Source organism: Peromyscus californicus, unplaced genomic scaffold, assembly GCF_007827085.1.
Source record: "Peromyscus californicus insignis strain IS unplaced genomic scaffold, ASM782708v3 Scaffold_4__1_contigs__length_199733344, whole genome shotgun sequence".
Lineage (NCBI taxonomy): Eukaryota > Metazoa > Chordata > Mammalia > Rodentia > Cricetidae > Peromyscus > Peromyscus californicus.
The window spans coordinates 23,491,740-23,510,354 of record NW_026294562.1 but is presented as its reverse complement, the minus strand read 5'-3'; the positions used below and the strand labels follow the sequence as shown (position 1 = coordinate 23,510,354).

General features: G+C 40.5%; 1 protein-coding gene across 1 annotated transcript in view; it reads right to left on the bottom strand.

Moving 5' to 3' along the window:
* The window catches only part of Noc3l (NOC3 like DNA replication regulator), a 34,019-nt gene extending 15,407 nt beyond the window's left edge, over positions 1 to 18,612 (bottom strand). The window contains exons 1-11 of the mRNA XM_052713592.1: positions 18,506 to 18,612; positions 17,336 to 17,543; positions 16,392 to 16,524; positions 14,366 to 14,523; positions 13,774 to 13,827; positions 11,791 to 11,921; positions 8,970 to 9,131; positions 8,701 to 8,794; positions 6,028 to 6,203; positions 5,621 to 5,749; positions 1,004 to 1,135 (exon numbers count right to left, since the gene is read on the bottom strand). Of these exons, the coding sequence (XP_052569552.1) occupies positions 1,004 to 1,135; positions 5,621 to 5,749; positions 6,028 to 6,203; positions 8,701 to 8,794; positions 8,970 to 9,131; positions 11,791 to 11,921; positions 13,774 to 13,827; positions 14,366 to 14,523; positions 16,392 to 16,524; positions 17,336 to 17,543; positions 18,506 to 18,514 (1,386 nt within the window). The 5' untranslated portion in view covers positions 18,515 to 18,612. The remainder of the gene's footprint in view (positions 1 to 1,003; positions 1,136 to 5,620; positions 5,750 to 6,027; positions 6,204 to 8,700; positions 8,795 to 8,969; positions 9,132 to 11,790; positions 11,922 to 13,773; positions 13,828 to 14,365; positions 14,524 to 16,391; positions 16,525 to 17,335; positions 17,544 to 18,505) is intronic.
* Between the last annotated feature and the right edge of the window lie 3 nt (positions 18,613 to 18,615).

Below are 18,615 nucleotides of genomic sequence, written 5' to 3'. Positions count from 1 at the left end.
CTTCACAGCAATAAAAACCCTAAGATACCTATCCTGTAACCAAATTTAAAAATTTTTTTAAACGCAAGAGTTTGAAGAGAGATACCCTGCATGGCTAAGGAAAGCTCCTACCAGAAGCTGTCAGTTTTTAAACCAAAAAATGCCAGTGCTGGGAGTAGATAGTGCCTCATGAACTATCTGGGGTCAAAGAGCCCCAGAAGTCCCTTAGGTAATACAGATTCTTACCATTCCTCTTCAGTGCCCACTAGAGCTAAACGATAAGACCCTGTTGCTGAAGACACCATATACCTTGTATTCAATTGTGAGTCCATGGGCTCATGGCAGCACCCATGATGAGAACAAGTTACAGATAAGTGCCCAGCTCAAAAGAATGTTATCACCCTCTCTAAGGCTCTGGGAACAGTAAAGGGGGAAGAAGGACTGTAAGAGTGGGGAATCTATGAAAGTCATCTTCTGAACAAGACACAGCCACTGCAATCACGAATTAATGACAGCTGGGATGTCTGCACTAAGTCAAGGGTGCACGTGTCAACCATCACGCTGGGAGGGAAAAGGAGCTCAGGCAGGCCCCCCACTAAGTGTCGAACTGTTGGATACTAACAGATTTAGAGAGAGGGGAAAATGCCTTTGGTTATTATACCCAGATGACCCGACCAGACTCCAATCAAAACTTTAAATGGTCACGATTGGCCCAGGTTAAACTAAATGGGTCACAAAATGAGCCTGAGAAAGAGACTACTGTGTACATCCGTGGGGGTGGAGGGGTTGATCGAGACAGTAGGGAGATTGAAAAAAACCAACAGTGGGAGAGGGTAATCAGAATACAATATATATATATTATATATATATATAATATATATATCTGTCAAACAACAAAAGTAATCAAAAAAGTCCTTTCTTAACTATGATTTATACAAGATTTATCTAATTATACTTTGATTCCACTTGTAATCCAAGATCAATCAAAGCAGAATACTTAAATGAAAAAGAAAATAAACCAAACCTTTCTTTGCATTCTTGATAGAGTTTTTCTCTTTTCCTTGAAAGTCATGAATTTCTTTGGCTTGTTAATGTCCTCTGTATCTTTTTTCACTTCTACTTCCTTGATTCGCAAGCATAAAAATGTTTTTAACATCTAATATTGGAAAAAAAAACCAAACACACAGCTTAGTACTCACATTATCCCCAAAGACTGTAGAAAAGAACCTAAGTCAAATGTGTTGAATGTCTTATTACATACACACAGAGTTCTACCCTCTCTGCTATCACACTCAGACATCTGTCTATGAAGGGACACTAGCATTTGGCTAAAGATTCAAAACAGCTCATCCACGAATGTAAGGGAAAGCAGCATGTGCGCTGGCAGACAGGGCGCAGGGTGAACAGGCCAGAAGGTTCGGAACCGTGTGGAAAGAGACAAACCACCACATTCTAAACCAGCTGTACTCTACCACATTTTACAATTAATAGTGCCAGCATTTATCTGATCCTCACAATACAAAACAGCACCAAGAGAACGAGATTTGAGACCCTTCATTTTCTCTTGAAGGAGCCACCTCACTGCACTCTCACTGAAGTCATAGCAGCTTTCAGGAGACAAACTCTTGACAACCACACGATTTGTAATCTTTCAATGTTTCAACTTGCGCAGATGGAAGGGAAGGTGAATATTTCAGATAACAGGACTAAAAGCATGGGATAAAAATGAATAACAAAAAGCGTAAAGTGTGAAGTGGATCTATAGTTATTCTCAGTACTAGAAAGACAAATTTCAAATATTCTGTAGGCATTCTATGTGCTCACAAAATATTACTAGCCTAAAAGAAAAACAACTCCAAATTGATTAAAGGAAACAGTTTGTAGGGAGCCAGGAAATGTAACTTTTATTCTAGCATCACTGAAGGGAAAGTATTTCTCTCCAGCTGAGTTTCATGTTCAAGCCACACTATCTGATTATCTTTTCCCTTAAGAAGCCTGTTATTTCTCATTAACTAAGTATCAGCACTTTTAAAGGGAAAAGGGAATTGAAAGGGATTTAAAAGCAAACAATGACAATGAAATAACAAAACAACACACTTTAATCCCAGCACTCGGGAGGCAGAGGCAGGCAAATCTCTGAGTTCAAGGGCAGCCTGGTCTATGTAACGATTTCCAGGATGGTCAGGGCTACACAGAGAAACCCTGTCTCTGGTGGGGGTGGGGGATCAGCATAACCACCAAAAATATATGACCAAATATAATGTAAACATCTAAGGACCAAATGAAGAAGACAAAACAACAAGTAAGAATGTGAAAGTCAGTAATCCCAGAAACAGAAGGGAATGACAAGTTTGAGGCCAGTCACAAATAGAGACCCTACATCAAATAAATAAAAAACCAAACAGACATCATCTTAAAGATACATGTCATCCACTTCAAATATATGCATTTAATAGTCATATAAGTTAAACATATCTGCAGTCATGTAACACACACACACACACACAAACACATCAAATAGCTTACATATTCAACATAAAAACCGGAAGCCAGTCACGTGTGATAGTGTACACCTGCAGACCTAGCATTCAAACAACACTCGGACAGCTGATCTCTCTAACTTCTGAGCCAATCTGGTCTACAAATCGAGTTCCAGGCCAGCCGGAGTTACATAGTGCAACCCTGCCTCAAAAAACAAAAAACAAAACAAACAAACAAAGAAAACCCAACCATCAGTCTTCAGGAAAGAGAACCTACAAACTTGATACTGAGGTGGCTTTCTGTACAACAAACACACACACACCAGGTGAAGCTCGATGGTGAGTTAAAGGTAGCTGAGAAGACTTCTAAATACCAACAATAAAGTTACACTCTTACTCTGTAGTAAAGCATATCATTTTACCCTCAGTACCAGGAATAGTGTCTGGTACTCCACGTGTATTTACTGAAATGGTATTTTAAAAACTCCCACACTGGGGACTAGAGAAATGGCTCAGGAGTTAGAGCACTTTCTGCTCTCCCTAAATTCAGTTCCCAGCACCTGAACTGGGCGGCTCACATCAAATTCAACTTCATGACCAGGAGACCTGGCCTCTTCTGGCCTCCAAGAGCATCTGCACACACATGACACATACTCACACAGACATACACATAAATAAAACTGAAAACATAAATCTTAAAATAAAACTATCCTAAGTCATTACAAAAGATACTTAATGAGAAAAACTGGCAAGTAACACAAACAACAAAAAGTTCATATAAGCAATGGAAGTAGAGAAGGTTCCATACTCACCCTGTAGGACAGCCATCAACACAACAACAAATACAATAATGTTGCAGAGGGTGTGAGAAGAGCCCCAAGATTCACTGTGGCTGGGTGTCAATTAGACCAGCCACCATGAGACTCTGTGCAAATGTTCCTCACTAAGATAACCACAGAACTTCCATATGACCCAGCTGTACCTCCTGACACAGACCGAGGACTACAGGCACATGTGTAATTACTGCTGTTCTACTCCTAACAGCCAGGAAACTCAGTGTAGGTGCCCATCAGTGGATGAATGGATAATGAAACACGGTATACATGCACAAGAGAATTTTATTCAGCTCTAAAGAAAAATGAAATTAGGCAATTTGCAGGAAAATGTATGGAACTGGAAAATAACATATTAAGTGAAGTAACCCAAGCCCCAAAAGAAAACTACATATTCTCTCATATGTGGATCTTTTTTTTTTTGGTTTTGCAAGACAGGGTTTCTCTGTGTAACAGGAGTAGCTGCCCTAGAACTCACTCTGTAGACCAGGCTGGCCTTGAACTCACAGAGATCCACCTGCCTCTGCCTGCTGGGATCAAAGGCATGCGCCACCACTGCTGGGCTTAGTTTCTAATTTTTTTGTATCTGTAACTACATGAGAGTGAGAGACAGTAGACACCAGAAAACTAGGATGGGGCCCATGAGAGGAAAGAGAAAAAAAAAAAATTAACAAAAAAATTACTCTACATTTAAATCACAGTAACTGTTACCTATGCTATATTAAAACTTAAAAAGTTGTGATTATTGGATAAGCACCTAGCCATTTTGAGATTTTTAATCCCTGATTATGTTCTGTTAGGAACTGCTGCTTCAAATTTACTTACAGATGTTTCCTCTTCTGATTAGTAATGCTACTGAAACGTGGGTGTGTTTGTACACATTGATATACACTGAACTATTTCCATTCAGTTTCTTTTCTATTTTTGTCTGTTATCTTTCATTAGCTCTCATTATGTACATTTAAATTTTCTAGTAAAGCAGCATCTTTGAAAAAGTATAAAATGGCTTACTCAGTAAAGTGCCTGCCATGGAAGCATGAAGATCTGAGTTCAGATCTTCAGTACCCATACAGAAAGTTGGGTGTATGGACTGGAAAGATGGCTTAGCAGTTCAGGGCACTCGCTGCTCTTCCAGAGGTCCTGAGTTCAATTCCCAGCAACCACATGGTGGCTCACAACCATCTAGAATGAGATCTGATGCCCTCTTCTGCCCTGCAGGCATACATGCAGGTAAATAATAAATAAATAGAGTTGGGTGTGGCAGTGTGCCCATATGCCCAGTGCTGGGGAGACTACACAGAGACAGATGTATCCCAAAGCTCAGTAACCAGGCAAATCAATGAACTTCAGGTTCAGTGAGAGGCCCTGTCCCAAAAAAATAAAGGTGGACAGCAATCAAAGAATACACTCAAAGTCTGTCTACCTGTGCCACCAACAATCACACACCTACATGTACACCTGAACACATGCATGCACAGACCCAAGTTAACAAGTCCAATACACACACACACACACACACACACACACACACACACACACACACACACACACACACGAGATATGCAAATAGACACATGTGCAATGTGGGCAGCTTTACACCTCACAAACTAACAAAAGATTCAATAGTAACATTCAGTACTGGGCAGTCAGTTGGGAAATGACTCAAACCACTAATGACAGCACAAATGACACGGTATTATTAGAAAACCATTTGGCAATCTCTTGTTTATAATGTGATTACTACTGGATCCACTAACTCTACTCAAGAAATCTAATTCATAGAATACTCTCTAACACTGACTATATATCAGGAAAACTCTTGAGACAACCGTCTACCAAGCAGGGTGCTGTATGTTCCTGAATGGGATTCTGAAACTCACCACATCATCATATCAGTTAGCAGAGAAGTATTCCTTCAAAAAGCCTATTTTTTAAGTTTTGAAACAAGGACACATATATCTCTTTACAAATACATAAAGGAGCCGGGCGTTGGTGGCGCACGCCTTTAATCCCAGCACTCGGGAGGCAGAGCCAGGCGGATCTCTGTGAGTTCGAGGCCAGCCTGGGCTACCAAGTGAGTTCCAGGAAAAGGCGCAAAGCTACACAGAGAAACCCTGTCTCGAAAAACCAAAAAAAAAAAAAAAAAAAAAAAAAAAACAAATACATAAAGGAAGATACACATAACAAACTGCCAGCAATACGGACATTTAATGAACGCATATATTTAACTTTTTACCTTATACAAATCTGTAAATAAATTTCTTCAAACAATAAAAAATTAATTTCATAATTTAAAACAAACTTCAAAGTAAGAAAAGAAAGGCTTACCTCCGGCCTAACTTCATAATTTCTGCCCTTTACAAAACCAGAAATCACTTTAATTACACCAAGAGAAGCTTGGCCTAATTTATCTTGTTTAAAGAGTTTCTTTACTGCTTCACAACACATTTCAGATATCTGAAAAAGAAAGTGTTTCAATAAGCAGTGTTGACACTTTGGACCAGGCAACCCTGCTGTTGGGGGACTGTCCTGTGCATTACAAGATGTTAAAAGCCTCCATGGAGAACCACTCACTAAACTAATGTTCAAATCATTTTCTTACAGACAGTACATAATAAACTGATACTAAATTACTATGAACAGCTTATAAAGAATTTATAGGGGTAAGATGAAATACATAGTGTGTAATCTTCCCATAAGGACAAGAGCAAGAAACTAGTTTTGGAGCAACCCACCAATTTGGACCCATCGTTCATCAAAGGGACAATGAGTACAATGATGTTGTTGTGGAAGTTAAAATGGGGCAGGGCCACCAACAGCTCACACAGGCTCTTCACAGCCACCTCAGCCAGCCCTTTGTAGGCCTTCAAGGACACCACGTTGCTCTTCTTCAGCTTCCTTTGCTTCCAGTCTAATTAAAACACAAATGCAGTTACTTTAACCACTGGTCAGAGCTTAAACTGGTTAGCTTTTGGTTTACAGTAAACATGGATTCCCACACTTTTACTAAGCTATAAAATATTTTCAAGGTCAGATCTGTATAGAACATCTGCATCTTCATGGTCTCAACAGAAGCTACAAGTTACATAAAGAGGAAACTATAAAATACAAGATTTTGATCTTGGGATCAAAAAAAAAAAGAGAGAGAGAGAGAGAGAGAGAGAGAGAGAGAGAGAGAGAGAGAGAGAGAGAGAGAGAGAGAACATAAACCATCTTACTAATCTTCCAAATTAGTTACATGCCAAGATGGTAATGTGGGACTAACAAGTTGGCTCAGTGAGTAATGGACCTGAGTTCAACCCCTGGAATCCACAGGATGGAAGGAGAGAACTACTTCCCCCAAGTTGCCCTCTTGACACTTACATTCCCACAGTACCATATGTTCACCCACATGTAGACCCACAAACAAACATAGGTAAAAGAAAACAATTAAGAAATGGTAATTTGGGGTATCTTCTTTTTGTGGTTTTCGGTTTTTCAAAACAGAGTTTCTCTGTGTAACTGGTTGTCCTGGAACTCACTCTGTAGACCAAGCTAGCCTCAAACTTACAGAGATCCACCTGCTTCTACCTCCTAAGTGCTGGAATTAAAGGCATGCACCATCACCACCCAAAGAAATGGTAATTTAAATATACATATAACTTAGTATTAAACTTAATTTCATTTTTAGTGTAGTTACATTATATTCTTTTATGTGTGTGTACGGTGCATGACTGTCTGTCTGCCCACATCCATATGAATGCCAAAGCCAGAGGTCAAAACCAAGTGTCTTTTTCTATCATCTCTCACCTATTTTTTTTAATGTGTATGTGTGTGTGTCTGTGTGTGGGTATGGCACAAGCAAGTACAGGTGTCCACATGGTCCGGTAGAGGGCACTGGAATCATTGGAGCTGGAATTATAGGCAGTTGTGAGCAGCCTGACATGGGTCCTGGAAACCAAATTTAGGTCTCCTGAGCCAGCTCTCCAGGCTCTCCACATTATTTATTGAGACAAGGTCTCTACTGATCTGTCCTGGGGCTTGCCAATGGCCAAGTAAGAGCCTCCAGGATCAAATCCTAATATGTTCCAGGTGGCTGCCAAAGCATAAAAACAATATCCAAGCCTCCCATCTCCACTTTATGTCCATTCTACCACTTCTCTACAACTTGGGCCAACAGAGGGCTCAGCAGTACTGTCTCAGCCAGTAACTAGGTGATCTTTGGCCCTAGCACTCAGGAAAGGCATCCAGTGAGATGAACTAGGCATCTAGGTTTCCTGTCCATTCACCACTCAATTCTCACTATGCCTCTCTTTTTTTGAAGAGAAGGGTGTGCAAAGAGCTTATCATCCTAGCTAAGTTTTAAGTTTGCTTTTAAAGCATGAACACCTATTTCAAGATACAGCCTTTTGTCTGCAATTTAAAAAAAAAGACGACGACGACGACGAGGACAAAGAAGAATAAATGCCAACTGTTCATAAATTCAACAAACATATGGCTACTTATGAAGGACGACAGCATGCTGAGCACATAGCTCAGCTGTAATGTATTGCCTAGTGTGCATGTTCCTGCATTCACTCCCCACTATCATAAAAGGAAAGACAAAGAACTACAGAAATAATAAGGCTAATCTTAACAGTTGATAAAATATCTAAACACTTCATGTTTATAAATCCAACTGCTTCTCATAAATCCTACAAGGTGATATTATTACTATTTATTGATTAAAAAAATTAAAACACAAGAAAGGTATTTTACCTATTATGTAAATGGTGGAGAAAGGCTGAACTCTGGAAGTCTTTTTTGTGTTTTGAGACAGGGTCTCCATTCTAGCATACAATGGACTTGAACTCTCTATGTAGCTAAGAATGACCCTGAACTTCTGATATTTCTGCCTCCACCTCCCCTATGCTGACATTACAGGTGTACCATCACATACACTGGCTTATGCAGTGCCAGAGATAGGAACCTTCACAAATGCTAGGTAAGAACTCTTCCAATTGAACTACAACCGCAGCCTCCAGGAAGTCTGACTTTAGACTGCCTCTCACATCAAACAGAATACAAAATTTACCTTTGCGATCATATAAGGTTAGGTATGCATGTACTTTTAATGTTGGGCATGATGGTGCAAGTCTTTAACCCTAGCCCCCTGGACGCAGAGGCAGACAGATCTCTGTAAGCTTGAGGCTAACCTGGTCTATACACTGAGTTCTAAGCCAGCCAGGGCTTAAGGAAACAAACAAACAAAAAAAGCCGGGCAATGGTGGCACAACCTTTAATCCTAGTGCTTGGAAGACAAAGGCAGGCAGATCTCTAGGTTCAAGTCCAGTCTGGTCTGCAGAGTGAGTTCTAGGACAACCAGGGTTACAGAGAGATCCTGTGTGGAAAACCCAAATTAAAAAAAAAAAAAAAAAAAGTTTATATACCTTTAACCATTTGTTCCAGATTTTCCAAATAAAACTTGTATTGGCTAACCAGGCCTTCTTCAAATTCTCTTAACTTCTGGGTTTCTTTACGAATCTGAAAAGATCAAAAATGAGAGCATTAACTTCAAAAGCTGGCCAAAAAAAAAAAAAAAAATCAAGTGCCTTATACTTTGGGTGAGGGCAAGAGCAAGGATTAAATAGCAACAATAACACTCTATTTTCACATCTCTAGTCCCCCCAAATTTTTGGCTTATTTTATCTAGCATCACCTTAGTAGATTTTTCTGCTTCAGTTAAGGGCCGGATTTTATACGAGGGAGTGATGTCCTTAAATAGCTCCATCAGCGAAATGATCACCAACTTCCGGACAGTGACAGCCACATCAGGGTCCTGTTCCATCAGCATGGAACGCAACTCTTTCAGTTTTTTAATCTGTTAAAGAAAAGATTTGTAAGACTACAGAAATGGTGGCAAACATTTTAGAGCAAAAGTCAAGAGTCCTGCATCTGATGTCATAAGTGGAATTCACCTAATGACTCACAGAGCTCAGCTACATTAAACTCCAATGGACACATCACTAAAATTATAGGGAAACTACACTTAAGTTATGTAGGCAAGTATAAACTATTAAAGACAGGTTAGAATCCAGGTGTGATGATGCACACTTTAATCTCAGCACTCACTTAGAAGGCAATCTCTGGAACCCACGGAAAGAACGGACTCCTGAAAGCTGCTCATTGACTACCACATGCACTGCGCAGCATACACACAGGTATACAAAAGTCAAAAAATGATAAAATAAAATCCTTTTATTCATTTATCTTTTGTTTGGTTGTTTTGTTTGTTTGTTTTTATTTTTCTTTCAAGACAGGGTTTCTATGTAGTCCTGTCTGTCCAGGAATCACTGGAGAAACACAAAGAAACCCTGTCTCTAAAACAAAAACAAAAACAAAAAGGAAAAAAGACAAAACAAACCCTGCCCCATGCACATCTGAACAGCACTAATTAGACTTTGATGGGTTATCAAAACAAACAACACAAACAGCCAGGCATGGTGGCATAAGATTTTAACCCCAGCATTTTAGGAGCAGAGGCAGGTAGAAGATCACTGAGTCTTGGTCTACACAGTTACTTCCAGGCCAGCTGGAGTGACATATCAAGGCCCTGCTTCAAAAAAATAAACCATGAAGTTGGGAGAGTGATTTATTGGGGTGATTTGGGGAGAAGTAGAAAGGAGAAATGAGGAGTGAACATGATCACAGTTTACTGTATACATTTGTGAGATTCTCAAAAATAAAGAAAATTTATTCTTAAAAATTAAAATAAGAATATCTCTATGGTTCTATGGTGATTAAATAAGAGAAAAGATATGAAAAATATTGGGGCTCAGTGGTTGGGAACACTAGCTGCTCTTCCAGAGGACCCAGATCAAATCCCAGCACCCACATGGCAGTTCACAGCTGTCTGAAACCCCAGTTCCAGGGAACCTAGCACCCTCACACAGACATGCAGGCAAACACCAGTGCACATAAAATAAAAAAATTATTTTTAAAAATGAAAAATATACTAACTTCCCCTCCCTAATTCTGGTCCACATTACCTTTTTTAAACTAAAAAAGACAAGTACTACTCAAAGTTTGCACACGTGACATTTTCCTTCTAGACACGTAAATAAATAGGGCCAGAGAGATGGCAGGCAAAACACAAGACTGACAACCTGAGTTCAATCCCTGGAACCCTTGTGAAGATGAAAGGAGAGATCCCAGTCCACAAGGTTGTTCTCTGACACACACATTACAGTGACACATCACTCCCCCGACAACAGTAAATAATGTTTAATGTAAATAATCTATCATTCAATAAATGCTGAGAAAGTCAATACAACAAGAGTCATATCATTTAATATGACATCACATTTATTCTCATTTAATCCTCACGACAAAGTGTTTAAATGCTGTCTTCTTGGGAAAAATTACTTAGCCCATCTCAAACAGCACTTACGGAGCCAGGACTGAACCTCAGATATCTTGAGTTTACACGTGATAAATATCGCCCCTTTCACCACTATAACCAAGACCCAGCGGCGATTTTCTTGGGGACTCTGGCTCTACTTCAATCAAAGCATTTCCTTCCTTATTGTTCTCTCTTCTCCCTTCCTCTCATATTGCCCTCCCTGCCTCCTTCTCTCCCTTCCTTTCTTTGTTTCTCTGTTTTGTATTTTTTAAGTCAGGATCTTACTCACAGGCTGACTTTGAAGTAGTAGCAATCTTCTTGCCTCAGCTTCCTGAGTGCTAAGGTTACAAGTGTACACCATCATGCCTTGCACTGTATTTCCTAATTACAAATATTCCTCAACTAATTCCACTGACTTTTATACAGAATGTTCCTTATTAAAAACTCCATAAAGAGTCGGGCAGTGGTGGCCCACACCTCAATCCCAGCACTTGGGAGTAGAGGCAGGCGGTTCTCTTTGAGTTCTGTGAGGCCAGCCTGGTCTACAGAGCAAGTTCCAAGACAAGCTCCAAAGCTACACAGAGAAACTCTGTCTTGAAAAACCATAACCAAACCAAAACAAAAAACCCCCACAAACCTCTGTAGAGATAGACATGATGGTATATACCTAATATCCCAAAACTCAGGAAACTGAGGCAGGAACACAAGTTTGAGGCGAGCCTGGGAAGACCGACACAGAAAGACAAACAGACAGAGAGGCGTATGAGAGGCTGCATACACACATGTGCACATGTACAGCACACACACCTCCCTCCCTTCATTAACTGGTCTGGCAAATCTGCAGGAAGAATCTTCTTCTCTAATACAGTAACTTTTTAGATACTTACCATCTTCAGAGTTGCCAAGATAAGTCCTGTATCTTTGCTTGTAAATGAGAAAAACCAATCTCAGAATCTAAGTGGCTTTTCTAAGCTCATGAAAGAAATTGGGCTGAGATGCAGGATGAAGCTAAGATTCCGTCTACTCTTTCTTTCAACTCCAGCCCATGTTTTGTTTACTCTTCTCAGTTTTGTGTATACTTATAGGAAACTAGAGCTCTTTAACACACTGTAGTTTACACATAATTAATACCACTCACATTACTCTCTGGATCTGATAGTACAGCAGATGCCAAGGCTGCAATCTGTATTTTCTTTTCCTGTAGTTTCTTCTTTCTCTCAATTAAGTGTTCTTCTAATGTGAGCTCTTGACTGGGGTTTTCAATAACCTCTGAAAGAAATCGGGTTTTCCTTCTTAAATATTCCTTTATTTACAGAGATCTAATAAATTCATACTTTTCACATAAAATAAGTATTAATGATGATAGTGAGTATCTATGTTTATTGGTATGCTGTGCATCATCCTCTGGACAATCACGTAAAACACGTAACACCACTCTACTACCACACATGTACATGTCATTTTGTAGATGCAAAAACTAAAGAAAAGAAGTAGCTGGGCGGCAGTGGCTCATACCTTTAATCCCAGCACTCGGGAGGCAGAACCAGGTGGATCTCTGTGAGTTTAAGGCCAGCATGGTCTACAGAGCGAGATCAGGATAGGCACCAAAACTACACAGAGAAACCCTGTCTTGAAAAAAAAAAAAAAAAAAAAAAAAAACGCCAGGCAGTGGTGGTGCACGCCTTTAATCTCAGCACTCGGGAGACAGAGCCAGGTGGATCTCTTTGAGTTCGAGGCCAGCCTGGTCTCCAAATCGAGTTCCAGGAAAGGCGCAAAGCTACACAGAGAAACCCTGTCTTGAAAAACAAAAACAAAAAACAAAAACAAAACAAAAGAATACCATACTTTGAATTATACCCTGAAGAGATTCATAGGGAGCTGGGTGGTGGAGGTGCGAGCCTTCAGTCCAGTGCTTGGGAGGCAGAGGCTGGTGGATCTCTGTGAGTTTGAAGCCAGCCTGGTCTACAAAATGAGTTCTAGGACAGCCAGGGCTTTATTACACAGAGAAACCCTGTCTCCAAAAAAAAAAAAAAAAAGAGAGAGAGAGAGAGAGAGAGAGAGAGAGAGAGAGAGAGAGAGAGAGAGAGAGAGAGAGAGAGATTCACAGGAAACTAGATAATAAACACACAAGTATAATCTGTGATGAGCAATCCAATAAATGATTGAAACCAGCTATATACAACAGTTGATCTATAATCTTACACACATTTTTAATGAGGTCTGCTAATTTTCAGGTTAATTTTGATTAATTAAAACTCTTCTACTGGACATGGTGCCTTACATCTGTTATTCCAACATCTGGCAGGCTGGGGCAGGATTGCCATGAGTTTGAGGCTATCCTGGGTTACACAGTAAGTTCCAGGTCAACCTGAGCATATGAGACCTAGTCTAAAAAAATAAACAAAGCAAGAGTAGAGGACAGTGAGTAGAAGGAGCCTGCTGCCAAGCCTGTCTTCTGATCGCCACATGCACACATACACAATAAATAAAAATACAATTTTAAAAACTTAAATGAGCCAAAAGTATCTTAAATGTTAAAAACCCACATTTCAGTATGTGAAAAAGATATATACTAAGCACAATTGTCCTTTAAAAAAAGATTGTACATTGCAAAATCAATTTTGCTATTTTAAAAAGTAATCACTTTTATAAGTAGGCCCTTTTCTTATAATTAAAAGGACTCAAAACAATAACAATTAAAGTTCTTCATGTTTGCCTCACCACTAAAAAATGTAACTGTTCACATTTTTTTCCATAAAAAAAAAATGTATCAAGTTTCACAGGGTGAGACTTTCAAATGTAGAAATTGACCTTTACAGGAGCAGTACTCCATGATGCCCACTCTATTTATTTATTTATTTATTTATTTTGGTTTTTGAGACAGGGTTTCTCTGTGTAGCTTTGCGCCTTTCCTGGAACTCACTTGGTAGCCCAGGCTGGCCTCGAACTCACAGAGATCCGCCTGGCTCTGCCTCCCGAGTGCTGGGATTAAAGGCGTGCGCCACCACCGCCCGGCCATGATGCCCACTCTAAGTACACTTCCTACAATTAACTACACTCATTGTACAAAAGACCACTTCCCAATTAACTGTCTATCAACTACAAAGACATGTCTTATTACCTTCCTCAACTTGCAGCTCTTCTTCATCGTCTTCTTCTTCCTGGATGTCCGTGACTATTGGACAGATTTACATGTTAAAGCTGTGGTAACATCAAGTGGTAAACAAAACAGAGAAGAAAGCAACAGAGCTGTGGCTATCACAGATCCCAGGACAGGCAATCCTGAGTGGGTGATCGAGCACCAGCAGAGTTCGAGAAGCCGGCAGAATTTAGTTTTTGCCTAGATGGATTTATAGCTTTGCTATAAATCTCCATAATGGTGTCTTTGATTTCTGCCTTTTCTCTGTTTTATTTCACAAACACATTTTCTCTCTTTTTCTTTCTCTACCTCTGCCCCATCCCCCTCTCTCTTTAAAGAGATAATCACCTAAACCTTGTAGCTCTAATTGCTGTCTCAATGCAACAGGCACCCGAAAGAACTGTCCCCCAAGGCAGTCACTAAGTCTGCTATGTGCTAGTGGCAGCTACTCTTATTCTGTAGACATGAGTAAAAGTCAAACACTAAACTTTGAAAGAAAACAAAAACAAAAATCCCAAAAACGTGTTCCAGTAGTACAAACTAAGTGTAACTAGTAGTCAGCCATTAGACTCACCTGGCTTCTCCCTAGTCTGTGGGATTATACCACTTTTATCCTTGATAGGAAGCAAATGAATCAACTCCTTCTCTGGTGCAGTTTGCAGAGTTCTTGGCATTTTTTCATATTTATCTATCACACTTTCATGCTTTCGTTTCTTGATATGAACTGGCTCACTACAGAACAAAATTCAATTTAAGTTTTAAAGGGTACTCTTCTAGTCAGGTCTCTATTGCTGTGATAAAGCAACCTGGGGAGAAAAAGGTCTATTTCAGCTTACAAATGTAGTCCCTTGTGAAGGGCAGGAACTCAAGGAAGAAACTGAAGCACAGCTATGGAGGAATACAGCTTGTTCAGTTTTTCATACGACACCCAGGATCACATGCCAAGAAATGACACTGCCCACAATGGGCTGGCCCCTTCCACATCAAACATAGATCAAGAAAATGCCCCCCACAGACTTACCTGTAAGCCAGTGGTTCTCAGCCTGTGGGTCCTGACCTCTCTGGCAAAACTATATCTCCAAAAATATTTACACTACAATTCATAACAGTAGCAAAATTACAGTTATGAAGTAGCAACCAAAATAATTTTATGGTTAAGGGTCACTAATAGGTTTTCTGTCCCCCAATAATATGTTTCTCTGCTGACACAGTATGCCAGATCAAGCTGAATTGAAAAAGTATAACAAGTTTATTTGAGCAAAGCAACTAACTCCTGAGCAGCTTCTCCAGTCCCAGAGATCCAGGCCGGAGAAGCCACCCCCTCACAAACTAAAGGAGGGGCATTACATAGGTTGTAGGCGAGGGTTGATAACATGTCCGCCACAAACTGGGTTTGTGCCCAATTATGGTCAAAGAGCTGACAGCTTTAGGTGGGGACTTGGGCGGCTGGCAACTTCAGAGTAGGAAGCTGCAGCAGCCACCGAGAATGCAGAACTGGGCTTTTTGGTGCCCCTTGTTCAGAGATTCTGAACTGGCGGGGTTCGGAGAGATGGGCACAGGGCTTTCCAGATCTAGAAGGAGGGAGCTGGAGGTTCCAATGGAACAGTCACCACAACATGAGGAACTGTATTGAAGAGTCCTGGCATTAGAAAGGTTGAGAATCACTGTTATAAGTCAATCTGATGGAACATGTTCTCAAGTGAAGGTCCTTCTTCTCAGATTTCTCTAGCTTATCAAGCTGATACCATCCCCCCACACCCACCCCCCATCCAACCCCCAGGCAAAACAAAAAAAAAACCTAACCAGCACACGTACTTAAAGGCATATCATTCAGAAAATCTATTGTAAACTAGGCAAGACAATATATGCCTATAACCCCAGAATTCTGAAGGCTGAGGCAGGAAGACCATCAGTAATAGTCCATCTTAGGCTACATAGTGAGAACATTAGTCTAGTACATACAGGGCTATTGTGGAACACTATTTTAAGATGTGATATATTGTGGAATACTATTTTAAGATGTTTATGCTGTGGAATATTTGTTTAATGATGCAAAGATGTGTTGCATTCTTTTATGTTCCATTTGTTTAACTCTGTGAAGCTGTGTTATTTTGCCTGTCTAAAACAACTGATTGGTCTAATAAAGAGCAAACAGCCAATAGCTGGGCAGAAGAAAGGATAGACAGGGTTGGCAGGCAAAGAGAATAAATAGGAGGAGAAATTTGGGGAGAGAAAGATCAGGGAATGAGAAAAGGAGAGGAGGACTCCAGGGGCCAGGCACCCAGCTACACAGCAAGCCATGGAGTAAGAAGTAAAGAAAGATATACAGAAATAGAGAAAGATATAAGCCCAGAGGCAAAAGGTAAACAGGATAATTTAAGTTAGGAAAAGCTGGCTAGAAATAAGCTAAACTAAGGCCAGGCATTGCATTCATAAGTAAGAAAAAGTCTCTGTGGGTGATTATTTGGGAGCTGGGTGTCAGCCCCCACAAAAGAGCCAAAGAGCAAAGAGAACAACTACACAGGCCCTGGGTCTGATGCTCAGAACCACATCTGTGACACATACAGATGTGAACAGTTATAATCTAGATAAAATATTACCTAGAAGAAAGATCTCTTGTGAGAAAAGATGCTTTTTGTCCTAAATCTTTCATCAGCTGTAAGTCATCCTCATCCATCATATCTAAAGGAAGGGCTTCTTCTTCCTCCTCCTCTTCCCTCTCCATCCTTTTAACTGTTCCACCAAAAAAGAAAAAGAAGTATTAAAATTCTGCATTTTTCTATCTTACCTCCCCTCCTTCCAGTACTCCCAATGAAAGCACTACTGACATGCTAGGTCATACTTCTTTTCCATGTGGAGATAATCCAGCAAAGGGCTAGCATCTTAGTATCTCTGATTCTTGAATCCTAAGAATTAATGTTTCCCTATATTCTGAACTGTGTCTCGGGGCATCTGAGAACCAATGGCTGAATGCACCAGCACCTTCTCATCTCCAGTGACGTCTGCTTCATTTCAACTGCCCTCTCCAAAGGTCCCAAGCCTTGATGCTCACTCTTTGACCACAACCACCTGTCTTTCCAGTAGCATTTGGCTATTTCCAAAGTTTTACTAACTATATATGTAGAACTTGGTTTCTTCAACCACTTGCTGTTCTGTACACTAGTGTGCTCCACTTTTATTCCCTTGCTTAGATTGCGTAGTAACACTTCAACCATTCTAACTCTCAGTGAACGGGAAGGTGAAGGCCCTGACATGTAGCCCAAAATCTATTTACATAGCTACTCTGAATGTCTCCCAAGTACAACACTTTCAGATCCGCTGTCTGACCAACTAAAAGCAGAAGCTAGCTTTCTCACAGTGAAATGTTTCTCACCTTGGAATGTTTTCTCATACTGACTGTGGTATCGCATAAAGGAACTCTATCCTTACCTAGGCCTATGAAGATCTGAACACAGGACGAATCGTTACTAGAAAGTAAGTCACTTCTGTGGAGACTATTTCAGAAGAACTAATGAGAACTCGGGTAAGTGAATGCTCTCATTACCTGGTCGTTTGCTCTTTGGGTCCTCCAATGGGATGGGTTTTTTAGACACAGCATCTTTTACAGCTTGCCTTAGTTTCCTCTGCTCCTTTCGGTACTTCTTGATAGTACTTTGTTGTTTAAATTGCTTATTTTTTAGTTTGTTTTCAAGTTTCACCTTACTGGTTTTTATCAACTTGCGAAAGCTTGGGACCTGCTTTTTATTTCTTCTCTAGAAAACAACAACAGAAGCAACACGGCAACTGAGAAATTTATCTTTTAAATCAGGTTAAGGAAAACAACTTATAAATTAAATTAGACCAATTTCACAACCGTCTCACAACCATGGATCCTGTGTAAGAACTAAAATCAACATATGGCAGTAACTAATCCTACAGAATGGCACCAGAACATCAGTTACTCATCACTGGATTTTCCCATGATCTGAATCCAGTCTCTCAACTGTGTAAGATCTGAAAAGAAAAATGTTATGACTCTTTTATCTTGAAGTAAATGGTTATTCAAGGGTAGCTAAACACTTGTACCGTAACACCATCAGAGCAAAATGATTCACTTGGTGTTTTGTTTACAAAACACTCTAACTTTCCAATACCCTATAAAATGATCCTCACATAACAGATGAAGAAGTGAAGTTCACAGAAGTCACGCAACTTGATGAAGATCCCTGACCTAAGGAGGGTAAAACTGAATTATGCCCTTTGGATGCCAACTCTCTTGCTGGTAACTGCTTTATAATCCAAATCCCAAAACTACTTCTAAATGTCCCTCTCCATCTAGGAAAATCACCAGCCTTCCCATCTCCTTAAACTTAAAGGGGAAACGGGTCCTCTCCGGGTCCAGTGACTCATAAAGTAGGTTAATGAAGTTTGACTTGCTTCTCATGTGGAGTAAAGGGTTCGAGAGACCATCTGGAAAAACTCTTCAGCCTGACATCCCTCGGATGCAGGGCTCATAGCTGGCCTCACACCTGCTCCCTGAGTCCGTGCACAGCGGGCGAGGAAGCTAAACTCCAGTAAGGAGCTGAAGCAGATGGTGCATAGAGCCGCCAGGAGCCCCAGCACAGGCCACCGCCCCCTATACCAGAGTGAAAATCTGCGGGAAAGACAAGCGAGGCGGAGACTCTGTCAACCCGAGTAACCCTGTCACCGGGGCCGGGGTCCCGAGGGCACTTACTGCCTTCATCCTTAGGCCTGCACGGAGTACCACAGACAAGATCAACGGGACAGGGGGAGTCGCAGGAGCCGGAGGAAGTAATACACGTGCCCAAAGCGCAACCTTTCTCG